At 39.2% G+C, this 19,759-nt stretch overlaps 1 protein-coding gene across 2 annotated transcripts; it reads right to left on the bottom strand.

Annotated features, from left to right (window-relative positions):
• Window positions 1-1,934: 1,934 nt before the first annotated feature.
• On the bottom strand, window positions 1,935-18,536 carry LOC137192291 (transmembrane protein 50B). Of its 2 annotated transcripts, XM_067602854.1 has the most exons (7): window positions 18,439-18,536; window positions 17,005-17,262; window positions 14,352-14,464; window positions 12,564-12,631; window positions 10,723-10,815; window positions 4,712-4,769; window positions 1,935-3,154 (listed from the first exon to the last, which is right to left on the bottom strand). In XM_067602854.1, exons 2-7 carry the CDS (start codon window positions 17,101-17,103, stop codon window positions 3,109-3,111), a joined length of 477 nt encoding a protein of 158 aa, XP_067458955.1. In that variant the 5' UTR covers window positions 17,104-17,262; window positions 18,439-18,536; the 3' UTR covers window positions 1,935-3,108. The 2 variants fall into 2 exon arrangements, with proteins under 2 accessions (XP_067458955.1, XP_067458956.1); XM_067602855.1 differs by lacking the exons at window positions 1,935-3,154; window positions 4,712-4,769 and adding an exon at window positions 5,349-5,380.
• Window positions 18,537-19,759: the final 1,223 nt, after the last annotated feature.

The following is a 19,759-nucleotide window of genomic DNA, read 5'->3' as shown; positions in this document are numbered from 1 at the left end:
CGGGAGATCAGACTGACAAGAGTTGTAAACTCTGCCGTGAGGGAAGACGAAGACGCTACTAGGACGAGGGGAGGACATTTCTCTTCGCTTGATAACGTTAGTAAAGTTAGACTTTGCTGTCGGCTTCTTGACTCATTTTAAAAACAAAGAGGAGAGAAAAAGAGGAGAGATCAGCTGTGGTCGAGCGAGCTAGAGAGTGAGTGAAGAGAGGGAGCGCTGGTAGGGAGAAAGCCGGTAAATCAGATCAATAAAACGTTATTTTCTGATTGTTTCACAGTGGTTACATTGTAGAGCACAAATAAACACGCCCACAACCCCACACACCTCCGCTCGAGCCTGCGCCTGAATGCCGCACCGCCTGATTTGGTGTGAATGCAGCCTAGCGCGCGCGTGTGTATGTGTGTGTAAATGTGCGTGTAATATCCATACTTACATTTTTGACACAGTGTTTGAGCCGTGATTTTCTATAAGGGGTCGAATGGGTCACTGCCCCAAACAGAAAATATTAAATACTGTAATTGAAGTAGACCAGTTTGTTTCATCAGGATTTAATTGTGTCAGTATTTTTACTTCAAAATTCATCTGTATCTTGAAAACTGGACCAATTATCTCACATATAATAATAATAATAATAATAATAATAATAATAATAAATTTTATTTGGAGGCACCTTTCAAGTCACCAAAGGTCACCTTACAAGATATAAAAGCATAAAAGAATAAAAAAAAACTTCAATTAAAACAAAACATCAGCATAAAAACAGGTGAGGTGCACAGTGTCCAGTTATAGAGAGTAGGGATGTGCAGAGAGCCCAGTATTTGTATTTGTATCTGTATTTGTTGAGGCAGCAAAATTACTTGTATTTGTATTCGAATAAAAGTGAACAGAGGCTTAAAATCCTGTTTTTGACCCCTGGGTCAGAAGTCAGAAGAACCGAGATACTTAACTTTACTTAATAATTATCCTCAAAATGTGTCCTGACACTTAAAAGTAAAGTTATTTTTATGTGAATAATGACAAAATTAAAGCAGATAGAAAAGAAAAATATCAAATATCATTAATGACTCTGTTAGCAGGTTTCACCTACTAAGCTAACGCTGTGTTAGCTAACATTAATAAATAGGACAAACTGCTGCTAAGCTCTGAATGTTTTAAAAATCCCACTTACATGTGATGTGTCTATAACCGCTTACTGGGTATTTAATGGCCGCCGTCCAGAACAAAGAGTAACAGACAGGAATACAATGAATATTTTATTCTTCTGTAATAATAAACCCTCTGATGGGACTTTAGTCACCATTTCCTCTTTACAGATGGCCGAGCATTGCTATAAAGAGTAAACAATGTCTGATAGAGTTCAGAGGTCACCTCGGCTACGACGGAGGAACAGTTCTCTGCTGCTTCTGACAGTTAAACAGACGGATTTCCAGAATCCCAGTTGAGACATTTTATTTAGTTTTCATGTTTTATTCTCTTGACAAAGTCAGAAGATTAAAAAGATGCGAGGAAGATGGGAAGTTAAACTCATATGGATCCATTAGTCTCTCATGTTTTACTACTATTATATATTATGATGTATTATTAATAGTTACAGAGGTAACCATCGGTTTCTCCATCTGAATGTGAAATATTTCACCTTCTGAATCAAAAGAAAGATTTCTAACCCGTTTCCTAAGTTGCCTCTCTCTTCCTGTATCAAAAAAAAAAAACAAAGAAGAAAAGTCTTTGGAGATTCTGGAAAAACCTTCAGAACAGCCGTAGATGTTTTTAAAACGTCTTTCTGGCTTTTTCAAACATCTCTGATTAATGATCTGATAGTTTCCTCTGTGACCTGAACGCTGATACATGAAAGCTTCCTGCTTCCTCATCTGATTTTTACTCCGTGAAGGTCGAAGCTCTGATAAACATCTTAAAAATAATGAAAAAAAGGTCAGTTGTAAAGTTTGTTACAAGTCCTTTAATACTTTTACTACTGGCGTCTGGCTTCACAAAATTTGTTCCATACTTAAATAATTAAAATGGCTACAAAAAAACTTAAAAGCATCTGAATACATACATCTCAGTTTACAGGACTTTTTTTGGTAAAAACAAGGACAAACTACATGAGGACAAAACTGACAATTTGAAAAAAAACCACACATCCTGAGGCAGAACGACAGCGAGTAAATCTGTCGACGGGAATCAAACCCGTGAACAGAAACACTCTGATAATCCAGTGCATATGTTGAACCTTTGACATACCAGCATTTCATAATACTAATAAGAAGAAGAAGAAGAGCAGCTTCAGCAGAGACAGAAGAAGAAGAGGCTTTTGTTCCCTCTGCGGTTGTGTGTTTACACTCACATCCACTTCAAAAATGTATTTAAATCAATAAATTATCCCACACAAGTTATCTGAAAACATCAAATAAAAGATGATTTCCCTTTTTCTGATTCACTACAGTGAATTTACACTGTAAACCCCCCCAACTGAACAATAAAACTGCTGCTCATTCACAATAAGAAACATTAATTCCCTCATTCATTTAAAATACAAACACTGTTTTCAAAAAAAGGGATTTTCTCAATAACAGCAGAGACACAGTGTGAATAAAATCTGGAGAAGAATGAAAATGCATCTGAACAAATGAACTATTTCTCCTTTCACTCCCTAAAATTACTAAAAACAGCGAGAACACTGTGTGTGTGTTTCTATTTAATAAGCAAAGCAGGTGGAGAGCTGCAACGATTCGTATTCTGATAATTGATTAAGAAAAAAAAAAGAAAGGTTTGAGCCTCTCAAATAAATATAATGTATCATGAATATAACACTGAATAACTTTAGATTTTTGACTGAAACGAGACATTTGAGGACGTCTTCTTGAGCTTTAGGAAATCATTTTTTCACCATTTTCACATTTTATAGATCAAACAACTAATCGAGAAAATAACTGACAGAATAATCACCAGTGGAAACAGTTGCAGCTCTTTGCAGGATATAAAACTTTCTGTGAATTCGTGTGTGTGTGTGTGTGTGTGTGTTGGAGTGGAGTTTCTATAGCTTTTTAATCTAAAACAACAGATTATAAAACCATTTAAAGACTCTGTGTGTGAGTAGATTAAGACCCTTTAACCCCACAAATCTTCAGTCCGGCCGAACTTGTAGATCAGAGTGCTGCAGAGAGAGAGAGAGAGAGAGAGAGAGAGAGAGAGAGTCGGGGTCACTTTATCTTTGCAGCACAAACAACAGATGTAATTATAAAACCTCCTCACAAGGGTTAAAGCTTCAACTGACCTTTTAAATGAAAAAAAAAACACACGCTGTGGTATTTTTACACCATTATGTGTCATCATCCAGTTTGTGCATCATAACTGTCCTTGTGCAGCTTTTAATAGAAGTGTTAGAGCAGAGCACGTCTCCTCTTCCTCTTACCTTATAGAAAAACATTTTAGGGGTAAAATCTACTAGACGCTGCTTCCTGTTTTTGTTATTCAATGTGTATGTGTGTGTGTGTGTGTGTGTGTGTGTGTGTGTGTGTGTGTGTATGTGTGTGTGTGTGTTGGATCATCTGGACTGACTAATAATTGACAAATAGTTCACTTTCAGCTGTGAAAACTTCTATTTATGACTTATATGTAGAGTTATAGCAGCTACTTCGTGTCTGTTTCTGTTTAGTCTGACTTTGAGTTTAATTATTTGAAACATGAGAAGAAATGCAACAATTGATTATTATTCATAGAAATATACTGTGTCCAATTTTGGCTCACTTAAAGGATAAGGCTGGTGATTTTTTTCTTACATATTAGTACGTATATATAAGTTACGTATTATAAGTATTGTGTGTGTATCAAAGCCTGATATATCTTAATCCTCCGTTGTTGTTCAAAAAACTATTAAAAACACGTCGGTGAGTTGCACCGCTGCACTGGGTGACATGTTCCTTCATCATGAAGAGTTTGGTCATCTCCAAAGACTCATAACATCTATAACTCTCTGGAGAGAAGTTCCTAGTATGGCAGACGCCACTGAGCATGTGCAGGAACGCGGTGTTTGTTTACAGCTTCGCTAGCTTGTTGTGCTACGTATCACAACCGTGTGACTTTGGACAACAACAGAGGAATAAGATATATCAGACTTTGATACACACACAATACTATACCATAGAACATATGTGTCAAACTCAAGGCCCGCGGGCCAAATGTGGCCCCGCAAGAGAAAAAGGTCTGATTGTAAAAAAATTATGGGTAACGATTATGTTACCCAGGAAGTGACGGTATCCCGCCGCTAGACTGCAATGTATCCACACCAATGCGATTTTCCCAACAAGTGGAATTGAGAAATATAAATAATGACCCCAAAATGACCCCTGATGCAGACGGAAGGCAGTTTCAAGAAAGATGCTTCAAGGAGAAAAACCCGGTACGTCTTTTGTGTTATGAGGCGACGTCTGTGGTCAAAGAGAACAATCTACCAAACACGGAGCTACGTCTGCCAAAAAATATTGCTAAAAAATATTCTGCGCCTCTCAGCTATGACAAAAAAGTTTTGAACAAAGTTAATGTCATAACTTGTGTTTGATGTTATTTTTCTTTATTCTCTTGGACAGTTTGATGGTTGATTGATGGAGTAATGTAGGTTTCATAACGATTATGCTGAGATAACACCGCTGCCTTATGGGAAATCGCAGCCTTTAATGCTTTAATAAAGTGGCTTAAATAACCTTACACTCACCTAAAAAAGATGAAGGCATTCTGAAAGAACACAGCCAGCCCTGGTGCCACTTCTTTCTCTGAAAAACAACAAAAGAAAAATGAGATCAGAGTGAACAACAGCAGGTAGAAGAAGTGAGGATTTAGAAACAGTCATGGAGTCGTTAAAGGCAGAGAGATGAAAATGAAAGTGAAAAGATGAAACTGTTTAGTATGTGTGACTGAATCATAATTAAGAGACTGTGGACGAGCTCAATTTAACTCCAGTGAGTTAATCTGTCAAGAAACATTAAGTCCCTTGATAGTTAAATGGTACAAACTAGTGCAGCTGGTGAGGACTGACGGTCTCACGTAGAGTCATCGGATACATGCAGACGTCCCTTCATCACATTAGAACAACTGAGTGAGTCAAACCAATTTTTTAAAATTTGTCTTTCAGCAGAAAATCCTGTCTTTCTTTTTCCAGTAACAGTGTTTCCTGACTGACGTGGAGGTTCATCCTCGTAGTCATGGGACACAAAACCAACTAAAAAGAAAGATGAAAGGTGCGTGAGGCTGTTTCCAGGATTGTTCGTGTATTCTGGTCTGAATCAGCGGACGTTAGTAAACTTATTGTTACTGTTTCTTTCTGTCACTTACAGTGACTCATACTGCATCGCTAGAAGCCTGAGTGCTCATCGGTTAGCTGCGTCTGTGGCGGGAAGAAGAACATATAAACAGGAAGAATGTCATTCGGCATATGAAGCGTATCTCCAAATGGTCAAGGTCAATTTCTGATTCATTGTCCGGCTAGCTGCAGCCTTGTAGTCAGTAATCAGATGGAGGTCGGATCACGTTCCCACTAGAACCCGACTGTGATCACTTCCTCTAAAGGGAATCTGTGCGGTTAACAAATTAAGAGAAACGTCCTCCTTTTGTTCTAAATCGATACTTAAGTACTTCCTTGTTTAACGAGTGAAACAGTTCACAAGTTGAAGCGGTTGTCTGTGTTTCATGAGGACAACTGCTCTTTAACCAAATCACACACATTCAAGCTATTCTATGTGATCTTTTGATAACTAACGTAAGAACTAATGTAATATCTTTGCACTTCCAATCACTGATCCTCCCCTGAAACTGTCTGGATCCCCCTGAGGAGACCCGCCTCCCTCTGAAAACCTCTGATCTAGTTGGTCTGAGTCAGTGGACGAGTTGCTGAACCAAAATCCATCACTACAAACCACGTTAGGACGTTTTTTACTCTCATTAGTTAGCTGTGTCTCTGGCTAGCTGCTAGCAACACTCATGTGCATCCCAGCATGCAAAGTGCACCAGGCTACAGGAGCTGTTCACATTCCCACTGCAAAGAACCGCTTCAGAATTAATCTGTTACCGGACCGAGAGCACTTCCTCTAAAGGGTCTTTGTGCGGTCGTTTTGGTCCGAGTACGATTACTGTGTTCAGATCTGGACAAACGAATCATACGAAGGAGGAAAACCAACCAGAGTCCAGTTTAACCAGTTTAAAGAAGAGTCTACAGTCTGTGAGGCTCAGTGGTGCTTTGAGTGAAATGCTAATGTCAGCATGCTAATGAGAATGCTAATACGCTGATGTTAGATCTTAGTTTAGCATGCTAACATGCTAACATGCTAACATGGGAATGTCATTAGATTTGCAGAAATTGAGTGCAAAGGAAAATAAAAAACTAAGTACTGGACAGATTTAAATTATGACCTGCTGGTGGCGTTTGATGACTATTCAGCATGTCGCCAAAGTCATTAGGAGTCATCCTCTGGGGAAGATGAAGATCTGTACAAAACTTCATGGCAATTCATCAAACAGGTGTTGAGATATTTCAGTCAGAATCAAAGTGGGGAACTGAAGGATGATCATTTTAATCTTGTAGACACAAGACGGATTTATTATTGAAAGAAAGTCATATTCATATAAATCAAACTCAACTGTCCAATGTCTTTCTGTCTGTACTTCCTGCTGGAAAACAAACGGTGCGTTACAGCCGTGCAGTGAAGCTGTAAACTCTAAATCTGTTAAATCTGTTTTATCTCCTCTGTCATCACTTATCTTGTTTTCAGCATTGCTAAACAGAAACTAAAGGAGAACTTTCTGTTTCTGTTGTCAGATGACTGTTTGAGTATAAAACAAATATTAAATGGACCTGATTGCGATAAACGTTCTGGGCTGCTGCTGCAGGAACCTCGATCGAACCTGCTTCTGTATCATCCACTATACTGAAATTTAAAATCACTCTCTGACGTCTGACCAATCAGTGTCTAGAGTCAGCGTATCGGACCCTCTCTCGTCACAAGGACCACAACAGGCGTGAACTGACTTTTACCGTTTTATTTCCCTGTTTTCTGACGTCTTGAAGTTATGTTTGTAACCCAGAACAACCATATAAAACTTGTAAAGTCAGACATCTCTGGTTAAGCGTTTACCACACCCTGCAGCGGGCCAGCTCCCAGTTAACCAGTATAAGTAGTTTTTACACCACACACTCAATATCTACAATACAATAAACACTGTATTCGTTTATATTTACTTCAAAATGAAACTAAACTCATACCTGCTGATAAATGCACAGTATAACGAGATATTAAAAATCTATTGCCGCTCTGTGCTGCAAATATTTTTTAGCTACGTTTGTTTAAGTTATTTGATGTCATCTTGGATTAAACCATCGACGATGATAATTTAATCGGTTATATCACGTGGTCGAGGTGAAAATGAATCAGTATGTTCACGCTTAGCTAATATCGGAGAAAGGTGAGCCAGACTTTGCAGCATCCTGCCTGTGAAATGTTGGACTTTAAGATCTGAGTTGGCTTATATATATCTGTTTAAATTGAAAGATGTTTATGGAATAGTTGTGGCTCATTACAAGCGCAAGTACAGACAACACTGCTGGTTTGAATGTTCATGATCGTCGATCCCCCCCCGTCTCTGTTCGTACGCATGGGTCAGAGTTTACGTACAGGTGTGCACATTCTCCAAGTTTGTTTTTCTTTGGCGTGGGAATCTGCATCACTGTGGAAACACACGGTCTGCTGTACGTCATCCTGGGAAATTTGAAAATGGAAATTAGCACGGACAGACTTGTGACTTGGACAGGATATTTATCTGCCTTTTCTCCCCATTGCGTGCTGGGATCCGCTCCAGCTTCCAGTCTGCTTCAGTGCTACTGGCAGTGAGGAAGGAGAGGGTTGGCTGTCGGTGCAGTTAATTGTTTAGTAAAAGGATTTAGAGTCCAGATCTCGTGTCAGCTAAGGAACCAGGAGGATGTTTAGATTTATAACTGAGAGCATAATTGAGGGAAAAAGTTCGTGTATGACTGGAAATCAGCTGACAGTGCGGGAAGATATGAATTAGACAGACGTCCTAATTAATCTCCATTTAATTGCATGCTGTCATGAATGATACTCAGGCTAATTGATTTAAGCGTTAACATGCTGATGTTTAGCAGGTTTACTTTGTTGACCATCTTAGTTTAATGTGCTAGCATGCTAACATCACAAAGCACAGCTGAGGCTGATGGGAACGTCATGAGTTCTGCGTTTAGTATCGGACAAGATGAAAACTTTGACCTGATGATGGCGCTGGTCGGGAGATCGTCGTTATTATAATTCATCCTGAGTGGAACATTAATGTGTGTACTAAGTTTCACAGCAAACAGTTGTCAGGATATTTCTCTAAAAACCACAAATATCAACCTGCTGGTGGTGTTAGATGGAAAGTCCATCCAGTAGTTGTTGATCAAACCGACCGACACACTGACTGACAGCACGGCTAAAACATACTGAATAGAGCAGCTTTCATAAACACACAAAGTTACAATCAATTAACAGATGTTCATTTGAAAAAGTGTGTTAATTCATTAAAAATAACACTTTCTATTATGTGAATTGGTTTGGTTGATTTATAATATATCATGCCAACGTTCATCTTTAAAAAACATGTATTATTGTGTGTGTGGCAGCAGCGATCCTGCAGATAGAAACAGGTTCATTTTCTCACAAACTGACATAATTACAGTGAAACGCTGAGAGACTGAAGCGTAAACAGTGTTGAGATGAGCGTTACTAAGCAACACAGACGCCTACAACAGGCAAATGATCTGCAGCTAAAACAGGCTTGAAGCTGACGGACCAGTCAGAACAGTGATTTTCACACTGTGACTCAACACTTATTAGTGTCTTTCATGTCTCAAATGTGGAAACACTTCTGATGATAATTAAACTCCTTAAGCAGTTATTTCAATCCAATGATTTCATGGTTGCTTGGACTCACTGAGGATCAACACACAGCATGAAAAGATAGAGATATGACATAAACAAGTGGCCACTTATGATGACTGAGCTTCTAATCAGCTTGAAGAGAGTACTGGATGTAATTAATGAAGTGGTGAGATAAGGGACTTCCAGGAAATGCTGTTTATGTGGTTCTGTGTTTTTACCGGATGTGTGAATGTTACATGAACTCTGATGAACTGGAGTCTTTCTGCTCCTGTGTCGAGTTGTTCTCCTCCAGTTTGCACATTTCTGTGTCTGTAAACAGTTTTTCTAGCTTCACAGATAGAACACCATGTGCCTCTGAGCTCAGACATGAACTGTGTGCGTGGTCATTTTTCTAAATCGCAGCCACAACCAGGGATGAATAATAACGTCTCCTTGGACGAAGCTGCTTTTCAGACTCGATGCTGCCAAAAACAAGATCTTGTATTCGTTCCAACAGTTTCCGGCAGGAGTTTTTTAAACGTTACTCCCCTTCTGAGGCTCTGAGAACATTTCCAGATAAGTAGCAGTTAATTAAAGTGTTCATGAACACTAATAATGTTGCAGTTTTATATTTTTAATTATCTTTATTTTATCCCCCCGGTGAGTCTTTGATTCTGTGTTTAGTCTCAGCGCTCTTCTTCCAGTTTATGCCAGGATGTGTTTGATGCAGCTCAAGTGACAACTGTTGATTCATCACATTGTTTGTTTGCTTCACTGATATTAATCACAGCAGCAAGTTGCAGCGTCAGTAAGAAAGAAAATCCTTCAAAGTCTTTACAGTCAGAGGTTAGTTTGATCATCGCCACCCGGGTATCAGTTCTGCAGCAAGTTGAAGATATTTCAAAGATTGATATTGATGCACAACTTGAATAAAAGTGAGACAAACTCCTGCACACTGTTTCATTCACTGCTGGAGTATTTATTATGAATTATTTATTATTTAACAGACTGAAATGTCATAAACTAATAAATAAATACTCCAGCAGTAAGTCAGACAGAGTGAGAGGTTTGTGATTTTCTGTCATTTACACCCTGTTATGTCATCAGATGTTAAACATAGTCAAAGTTCCATAAAAGTAAAATGTAAAATCCTTCCTGAAAGACAAAGTCCAGGTTTCAGCTGCTCTCAACGCTTCGTGTCCCGATGAGACGACGTCGACTCGTCAATAAACGTCCGTCTGTTCTGTAATGTTTGTTGTTCACTCTCAGACAATATGTCAAATCAATATTTCTGATCTGACAGATATCAGCTGGACTGGTTTACTTTATGTAGTGATTTCTATATGATGCTAACGAATCGGTACAATGATGCAAATTATTAAGTTATATTTTTATTCTTCATGAACGATCATTAAACTGGATGTTTTTACTTTTTTTTAGTCTGGAATCTGATTTATTACCCAATAATAAAACACATCTTTTCACCCAACTATTTAATATAACATATTTTATTGATAACAACATTGAATAATCAGCTTGTAACAGAATATTAAGTCCACGCTGTGAATGAAATGGTCGTTTCCAGCAAAGCCACTCTATACTATACTAAACAGTGTATAATAATAACTGTACGGACTCGTCTCATGTTCCAGTCAGCGTGAAGTATGAAATGGTTAAACATCTGGTATTTTAATTGAATTCTTTGGAAGATAAATGTTTGCGTAATACACAAGTGTCAGTGGGAGGAAAATAAGAGTCACAGGAGACAAAGATGAAAAATAATGAAACTGGAAGTTTGATGTTTAAATGGAGGAAAACTCACTTGGCACGACGTAGCCGCCGAACAGGATCCAGATGGAAGCGATGAGCGAACCGAACATCATCATGAAGCCGAGGAACAGCCAGAGACGAGCTCCTGCCGGACACACACATGATCATCACCTTCATCAGCATCAGTTAACTCTTCACTGTAGAATCACATTAAATCACAGCGCTGCAATGTTTTACACTGTGAATTCATACAAATGATCTATGAATACATCATGAAGGTGTGTTCTTGTAGGTACGACCTGCACCTCCTCCACAAAGGAGACTCGAAAGCCTCATTCAGACTGGATTTGTGTCTGTAGGGGGAAATTACCTGCTGCTCAGTGATTTTAATCCAGTAATAACAACCACACTAGTAATAATAACAGCTGCAGTGATCGACTCGCTGCCCCTCCTGTCATTTAAATCCTATCTGGAGCGACGTGGATCTCTGAGTCTTTTCCTTCTAATACAAAAGTCTTTTTATTGATCTGACAGATGGAAACATGCTAACACCAACATATCGGCTTGTTTGGGAACCAATATGACAACCAAACTATGGAGCAAGAGACCATAAAAGCTGATTAAACAAAAGTAAAGAAACAAAAATAACAAAAGACAGAGTGTGATGACGGTGTGAAGTAGCAAGGGATCATGGGAGTTGTTGTCTTCGTTGTTAAATAACCAGCTTCACCAGGATAGGATTACTCCAGTGTTCATCATTCAGGATGTTTTTACCTGCAGAGGTCTCCTCCTCTCCAGAACAAACGGACCCGGAGATTACAGGTAAAAACACTGAATAAAACTGTTTCACGTAAAAAATCTATATTTCTCCGATGATGTACGGCAACCACCGGATGTCCGGTACGGGCTGTTAGCCGAGCTGCTGCTAACACTTGTTCGGTTTATTTCTCTGATAACTTTAGATCCAGACGTTCGGTCGGTTTCTCCCGGGAGCTGAATTATCCGCAGAGGTCTCCTCCTCTCCAAAAACAAACATACACGCAGATAAAAATCGTTAAAATATTAATTAAAGCTGTTTAACCTAAAAAAATCAATATTTCTCCGACGATGTTCGGCGACGACCGGACTTCCTGGAGGGGCTGTTAGCCGAGCTGCTGCTAACGTTTGTCCAGTTTATTTCTCTGATAACTTAAGATCCAGACGTCCAACGACTAAAATCCTTCTTCCGGCTAAAAGATATAGTTAAAAACAACCTAAATTTATCATGAAAATGTGTCTTAAAACTGAATAAAAGTCCATTTATAACAGTTTGTGTGGAACAACCACAACACCGATGTATTATCTTGTATGTGTGTAAGTTACTCTTTGGTAGACGCCATTGTAGCGGACAAACACAGCGCCGCCGTATGCATCTTGTGCGTGTTTACTCTTTGGTAGAGGAGGTATGACGCCATCGACAGGCGACCAAATGAAACGGTCCGTTACTTTGATTAAATGACAGATTTCTCTGGGTTTGAAAACTGTTGGAAACATTTGGGATAATGTAAGTACACAACTCAACAACATATATAACATAGGTCTAGTTGTTTTTAGACATTTTAACGTGGAATAATTACATATTATACCTTTAAATGGGCTGTTGTAATTTCAGCTACAGTTTTGTTTACATTTTAGCAAATAGTCTCCATTAAAAGTCATGTGAATTGACTGTTAGCAGCTCCTGTTTGCAGTGTAACATGATGCACAGACGACTATCACTGGATCACTCTGTTACTGAAGAAAACCTAAAAATGTGCCTGTTTTTTTCTCTGACTTTTGCGCAGATTTATGGATTTAAGTCACACTGATTTCACTGTTATGACTCTGAGAAGGAGGACGTTCAGAGAAACACACCTGTCCTGCCGAGGCAGCCCTCTCCATACATGTCTCCTCTCACCTGGCCGTTAGAAACCGCGTTGATCCTGAAAATAGAAGCACAGAGTTACACAAAAGGAGGAAAAGCCATCTTAAAGATCAACTGGACGACACCACGGAGTCTAGAGCTGAATCCATTAACTATTTTTATAATCAATTAATCATTTAAGTAAGTTTTCAAACAAAGAGGCCAAAAATCACCTAAAATCCAGCTTCTGACTTGTGAGGATTTGCTATTTGCTATTATAAATTGATTAATAAGTCAATAATCAAAGGGGTTAAATGTCTCAAATACTGAAAACATGAAACTAATCTTCACTTGATGGTGAGGAAACTGTTTTTGCAGCAATATAAACTAAAGGATGAAAAATGAACTCATCATGTGTTACTTGACCTTCACATAAACCGCAGTCAGTAACACACTTAAACCAGTGAGACCAGCTGTATACATTTACTGGCAGCAGTTTGAGTCCACGTCATTCCAGACAAACTTGAAAATGTGTTGATCTGATTCAGTTTCCTTCCCTGTGTGGCCTCAGAGGAGCATTTCTCTCTTTTCATCTTGAGTGGCTGTCATTCTGCTCTTTAAAGTCAGACACGTTATCATTTTTCATCTTATAATTAGACTGGATCGCTGTTTCGTTTCACTTTTTGAATCACTGGATAAAAAGTGAGATGTGGGCGACTCAGAGGACTGGAACAAGGCTTCGGTGACAAAACATAAAAATATGCAGTTTACATATTTATCTACATGGGTTTTTTGTGACATCAGGAGGCGTTTTTAATTCAATTCAGTTTTGTTGAGCTGACAGCATCAGGATATCGTATATAACCTCCTCTAGCAGGAAGAAAACATCAATGCATGTTTGAATTAAACACAGTTACTGGGAACTCTGGTGTTCTCTCTTTAATAATATGAAAAAGCTCTGCAGCTGGACTCTTTGCTTTCCAGATCTTATTCAGCTGCATTCACAGTAAACCTGTAGTCTCACCACTAACCTGAGAAACTGTGGATTTATGCACTAATTAGGCTTAATAAATATCCTCCTGTACATCCCTCAGGCTCTCTATATATATTGTTCTTATTGATAATGAGGAGTAGAGTCCAGAAGAATCCTTAGAGGAGAAGCAGAAACACTGGTCTGTGCTCTCACACTATGAAAGACGAACATTTATAGTTTCTGCATGTTGTGTTATGATGGAATTTACCAACTTATCAGTTTCTCTTCTACAAAACAAAGTGCAACATTTGCACTTTTTTTTTAAAGTCCTGTTATTTAGCATTTATAAGCAGCATATAAACAGCTAATAAATGGTTTATAACGCACTATAAATGCTACTGATACTGAATGACAATATAGTAAAACACAGTTGTAATAAAATATGTCTTCATAAGAGAAGTTATAATTGTTGACAAATACAGTATATTAATAAACATGTTAATAAAAAATGTCCTTATAGCTGCTTATAACGACATTATAGTGTTTTATAGACCAATTATTTAATAATATACTGTTTATAAATGCTAAATAAAGGGACCTAAAGTAAAATCTATTTCCTCATCACTGCTGACTCTACTACTTTTGCTTCTTCTTCTCTTCTTTCTACCTATTATTTCCTGTCTATTACACAACCCACCTGTGGCTCCGCCCCCTCGCTGTGTAGCAGGAGTCTGCAGCCGGCAACAATCGGCTTCCTACAGGCGCAAACTCGTTTCTGGGAAATGAACCCAGCACGCCCAGTTCCTGCCTCTTTCTGACTACTTACAAGAAGAACGCTATGGTGGAGAAGACGCCGCATGTGTGGAAGGCATGGTTCAGCTGCTCCTGGGAAGGATACGTCACCGCCGCGTCGATCATGATCCACCAACCCGTGAAGAACTGTGTGAGAGAGAGAGAGAGAGAGAGAGAGAGAGAGAGAGGAGAAAACAGGGTTGACATTTGAATACGTGGGGATGTGGTTCCCGTTACAGTTAGCTGACTGTCTTGTTGGGGGGACTGTGGTGGAAAAGGGAGAATAAAAGGAGAAGATGAGTCAAATCGACGTGAGACAGAACAATTACGGGCAGCAAACAAAGAGCCTCAGAGGACATAATGAGCCTACAGACAGTATGATGCAATAGGTTATAGACAGAAATCCATCCAACCAGTGTACTCCACTATTAGAAGCAACACATGAGTATATTTTGATAATTAATGAATCGCTTGAAGTCAAAATTCTCTGATTCCAGCTTCTCAAATGTGAATATTTTCGGGTTTTTTTTACTCATCTATGACAGTAAACTGAATATTTTTGGGTTGACAACACATGTGGGGACGTCATGTTGGGCTTTGGGAAACAGTGATCGACATTTTTCACCATTTTCCGATATTTTAGAGACCAAACAACTAATCGATTAGTTGGGAAAATAATCGACAGTGAAAATAATCGTTAGTTGCAGCCCTGATTTTGTCATCTAATAGAACAACTCAATTATTTTTTGTGTATTAACTTGAGCTGAATCCTCCTCAGCTGCAACTAATTCAGGAGATGATTCACAATACATGGAAATGTTAGAAATATCTCCATAAAAGAAACAACAGAACAAAAAGGTCACAACCTCTCAACGTGTTATTGTGTCATTTATTCGTTACGCCCCCGGTGTCTCACACATGATTAATATGGTGCTCGTGTAGGTTTGCATTATGTGTATAAATATGTCAGATAAAGAAGTACAGCTCGCATTAATTAATAGTGAAAACGCAATTAAAGTATGAATGTACAAAACTGACTGATGTCTGTTAATCGCTTTTATCTCACAGATAAGCGCGTACTGTAAAACTTCCAGCTGATGACTGGAGCTGATATGAAGTGAGTCGGCGAGCACTCTGTTTCTATAGAAACCAGCACGCCCAGAGTCTGATGTTCATGCTATGTCGGAAGGATGGGAAAGCGAGCGTTCACGTCATCTGACAACACAAGGAAGTTGTTGTTTGATAACTGAGTTGGTCGTATGAGGGTTTAAAATACTGAGCGCTGACAAAAATGACATCACATTCGTTAAATATAGGGGTTTAATTACACTGAACGACAGACTTTGGCTGACGTGAGGCGTCTATGTTTGCTGGTTTCCTTATTATGAAGTGCCGAGTTGGATCCCAGTTTCCCTGTTGTAATTATTACTTGGATGATGACATGAACGCTGTTTACATGTCGGAAACTCATAATTACGGTACCTCTGATGTGACGTGAACGCAGCACGAGCCTCCTGTGAATGTCACGGTTTGAGAACGATTTTCAAAAGATCAGACTGTGTTTGTTGAATTTGGTCAATTTTGGTGTTGGTAGCTGAATGGTTACAGAGCTGCCACATAATCACAACGTCACTGGTCCCAGTTCAGCTGGAGACGTTTGATGCCGGGTCCTGTTGTGTTGTTGCGTCTTTCTAGTCTTATCAACCAGTCAAAGCGCTTTACAACACGCCAGCATTCACATTCATACACTGATGACAGAGGCTGCCATGCAAGGTGCCAACCTGCTCATCAGGAGCGATACAACACTTCCACACACACACACACACACACACACACACACACACACACACCGGGAGCAATCTGGGGTTCAGTATCAACTGTCCATTAAAGGAGACATAACAAAATAATCAAATAATACAGCTTACTTATATTGTTATTTGTGTGAATTTATTATTGACATGGGCTGAACAAGAGGAAAGTGAGAGGGGACTCAGATGACACAGGATGACGATACAAAGAGCAGAGAATCAGACAAATTAAATGTGCCTTTAAGAAAAGATGGAAGCTTCTGCTCTTGACTGCAGAAAAATTGCACAATTTCCCACCACAGCACCCACGGCCGCTGGTAAACATCGGTTAAAAATCTGTCCTGGCTGCGGCCCTGCGTGTGTGTGTGTGTTTCTGGCTGTTTTGTTTCCCGCCTCCATAGATGAGGTTACTGACAGAAAATGAACTTGAATCGAAGAGATGAAGGTGTGAATGGAGGAGAAGTGCAAGAAAAACAGGTTTGTGATATTTTCATACACTGAAGACGTCAACCCAAAGCAGCAGAGGGAGATATATCCTGACTTTTAGACCCTTGAGTCCATAATACAAATCAATAACATCTTTAGACAACATCAGGGATATTTTTTCAAACTTTGGAGACCTCCCTAAAGAGCCATGAACATACAAGGGAGTATACAACTGTTTCTACAACTTCATGCATAAAAACAGCGGAGTTCCCCTTTAATATTGAGCAATTCAAAGAGATAACTGTAGATAAGATGTTTGCTCCTGGTCCCTGAACACAACCAACCTTGCACCCATACAGTTTGTATGTGTTTGTCTTGATGGTTTTATATGTTGTCTGACCTTTTCACACTCACACAAAGACAGTCAACACTCTAGTAACTCTGCCGACTGACCAGCACTCCTGCGACAATAGAAGCCACCGCGTTCCTCCTCTCCCCCCAGTCGATGCATTCGCACTCTGGCCAGCGGAAGTTGTCCAGAAAGCCAGCCATCCTAGTCCTCCTCCTCGTTCTCTGATCCTTCTCTGTACAGGTGAACCGGTTCTCCTCCTCGGCTCCTTCTCTGTCAGCACCTGCTTCACCTGCTGCTCCTCACAGACTGCAGGCTGCTCTGCTTCTGGCTGAAAAGATCAGCGACTCTGTCTGACTTACCTGTGGAGGAAACAAGCAGTCATTGTTGTGCTGTTCATGTACTGACTGTTGTGCCAATCTTCATTGAGTAATGAGGTAATGTGGTGCTGGTTAACAGTTGTATTTGGTTTGAGCAGCATCATCTTTTACCTGTAAATTAGACTTTACTTAATGTTAATCTCTCCCTAAATGCCCAGAATAAAGTCTCTACTCATTCTGTCTCAAAAGCTTAAGTTTTATGTGATCTATGACTTTTAGTTCTTAAATTGTAAATGTACTATATGATCTCCTGCTTTTTCCATTAACTCTGTAATTACACATAACCTTTTTTGTCAAATTCTTCCATAGATATCCACCAAAAGACACATCTTTTAAATTCTCAGAGACTTCATATTTTCAGAAGCTTTTCTCCAACCTCAACTGGCAAAAACTGCAGTTAATCTAAGTTAATTAAACTGAAGATCTACATGTTTAGTCACCCTGTTACTGCTGATCCAATAACATCATCATGATTTAATATATATTTTTATTTGGTTGGGGCACTATGATCTTTTACCTGTTCTTATTTTTTCCTGACAGTAATCAGTTCGGCATAAAATTAATCTAGAAAGCAGCTCTTGTTCAAACAAATGTAGGTACTTCCTTTATTGCTGGTTAACTTCTACAAATGTAAAGTTGTTCTAAACGTCTCATAAAGTTTAAATACTGGATCAAAAATATGCCGAATTAAAGAAGGAATGCTAGTCAGCTAATATGAGATTTAAGTTTTTATTACGCACGTACATGTACATAAGTATAATACTATAATATTTTAACTGCCAGATTACTTAACGGAGTTTCGCGTCACTGCCATCAGGCTAATAGCTACATGAAGCTAGCTGTAACATTAGCCTCATGCTAACGTTGGGTTGCAGTTCATCTATAGCAGCACTATGTAGTAAAAAAGATCGTTTGTCTGTTGTTTTTATTGCACAGTGAGCAGCTTTATAATCTTAAACAAATGTTTTATGGGTTCCTTATTGACGCCCGGAAGCTAACGTTAGCTAACATAACGTCTCTTTGTTTACAACGATAAAATGTGGCGTAAACTTAAACCATAAACATGCACAGTTTATATGTTGTTAATAACTAGACTTTACTAGATTAATAACTTAGTTATAACGAACTGTGGAGTGTTTTGCATGCTGAGTTGCCCACCTTGTCAAAAGTCAGTGATTGATTTCAGTTTCCATGTTAAAAGCTTCTTCTTCTGTTTTAGGTTTTATTGCAGCTGACAAACAGCGTTAAAGACACATTACCGCCACCTACTGATGGATGTGCGCCATGATCAACAAAACATGGAAAAACATCAAATAAAACAAAAATAAATACATAGAAAAGACAGACAGACAGATAGATAGATAGACAGACAGATAGATAGATAGATAGATAGATAGATAGATAGATAGATAGATAGATAGATATCAATTTTTATTTATATAGCGCCAAATCACAACAAAAGTCATCTCAGGGCACTTTTCACATAGAGCAGGTCAAGACTGTACTCTTTAATTTACAGAGACCCAACAATTCACAGGATAACAACAATCACAACAATAACAATAACAGCAGCAACAGCAGTAGCAACAGCCAGGAAAGGATGCCATCAGGACTGCAAAGGACCGCGTAGACTCAGCCTGCAACCCAGGGTTTCCTGCAAAATGAGAAAGCACAAAAAAATCTGGGGAAGAAGCCAAGTTAGTGACATGCATTGATGTTACATGAATGCATACCGATGGAGAGGAGGAGGAGGAGGAGAGGAGCTCAATGAATCATGGGAATTCCCCCGGCAGTCTAGGCCTATAGCAGCATAACTAAGGGCTGATCCAAGGCGAGCCTGATCGGCCCTAACTATAAGCTTTATCAAAAAGGAAAGTTTTAAGCCTACTCTTAAACATAGAGAGGGTGTCTGCACCCCGGACCGAATCTGGAAGATGGTTCCACAGGAGAGGAGCCTGATAGCTGAAGGCTCTGCCTCCCATTCTACTTTTAAACACTGTAGGAACCACCAGTAAGCTGCATACTGGGAGCGCAGTGCTCTAGTGGGATAATACCATACTATGAGCTCTTCAAGATATGATGGTGCCTGACCATTAAGGGCTTTGTAAGTTAGGAGAAGGATTTTAAATTCTATTCTAGATTTTACAGGAAGCCAATGCAGCGAAACTAAAATGGGAGAAATGTGATCTCTTTTTCTAGTTTTAGTCAGAACACGTGCAGCTGCATTCTGGACCAGCTGGGGAGTCTTTAGAGACTTGTTAAGGCCGCCTGATAATAAGGAATTGCAATAATCCAGCCTAGAAGTAACAAATGTGTGGACTAACCTACAGACAGATAGACTCACAAACCCAATGCTAGATATATTTTTCGGACTCAGTTCTTCTACTCCAAGCTTCCTGATTTCCCTCTTTAATGTTTTCAAGAGTATTTCTGGCGGTGACAATTACACGCTCCACTTACTCCTCTATCTGACAGTGTT

Source organism: Thunnus thynnus, chromosome 11 (assembly GCF_963924715.1).
Source record: "Thunnus thynnus chromosome 11, fThuThy2.1, whole genome shotgun sequence".
NCBI classification, from domain to species: domain Eukaryota; kingdom Metazoa; phylum Chordata; class Actinopteri; order Scombriformes; family Scombridae; genus Thunnus; species Thunnus thynnus.
The sequence above is the reverse complement of the archived record's forward strand: the minus strand, read 5'-3'. Positions and strand labels throughout refer to the sequence as shown.

Excerpts from the sequence above, each read along its gene's own strand:
- LOC137192291 (XM_067602854.1), bottom strand. The coding sequence starts at position 17,103 with ATGGCTGGCTTTCTGGACAACTTCCGCTGGCCAGAGTGCGAATGCATC. Across the intron at positions 14,465-17,004 it reads CTATTGTCGCAGGAGTGCTG|TTCTTCACGGGTTGGTGGAT; the intron begins GTCAGTCGGCAG and ends TCTCTCACACAG. Across the intron at positions 3,155-4,711 it reads AATGCCTTCATCTTTTTTAG|CACTCTGATCTACAAGTTCG; the intron begins GTGAGTGTAAGG and ends CTCTCTCTGCAG.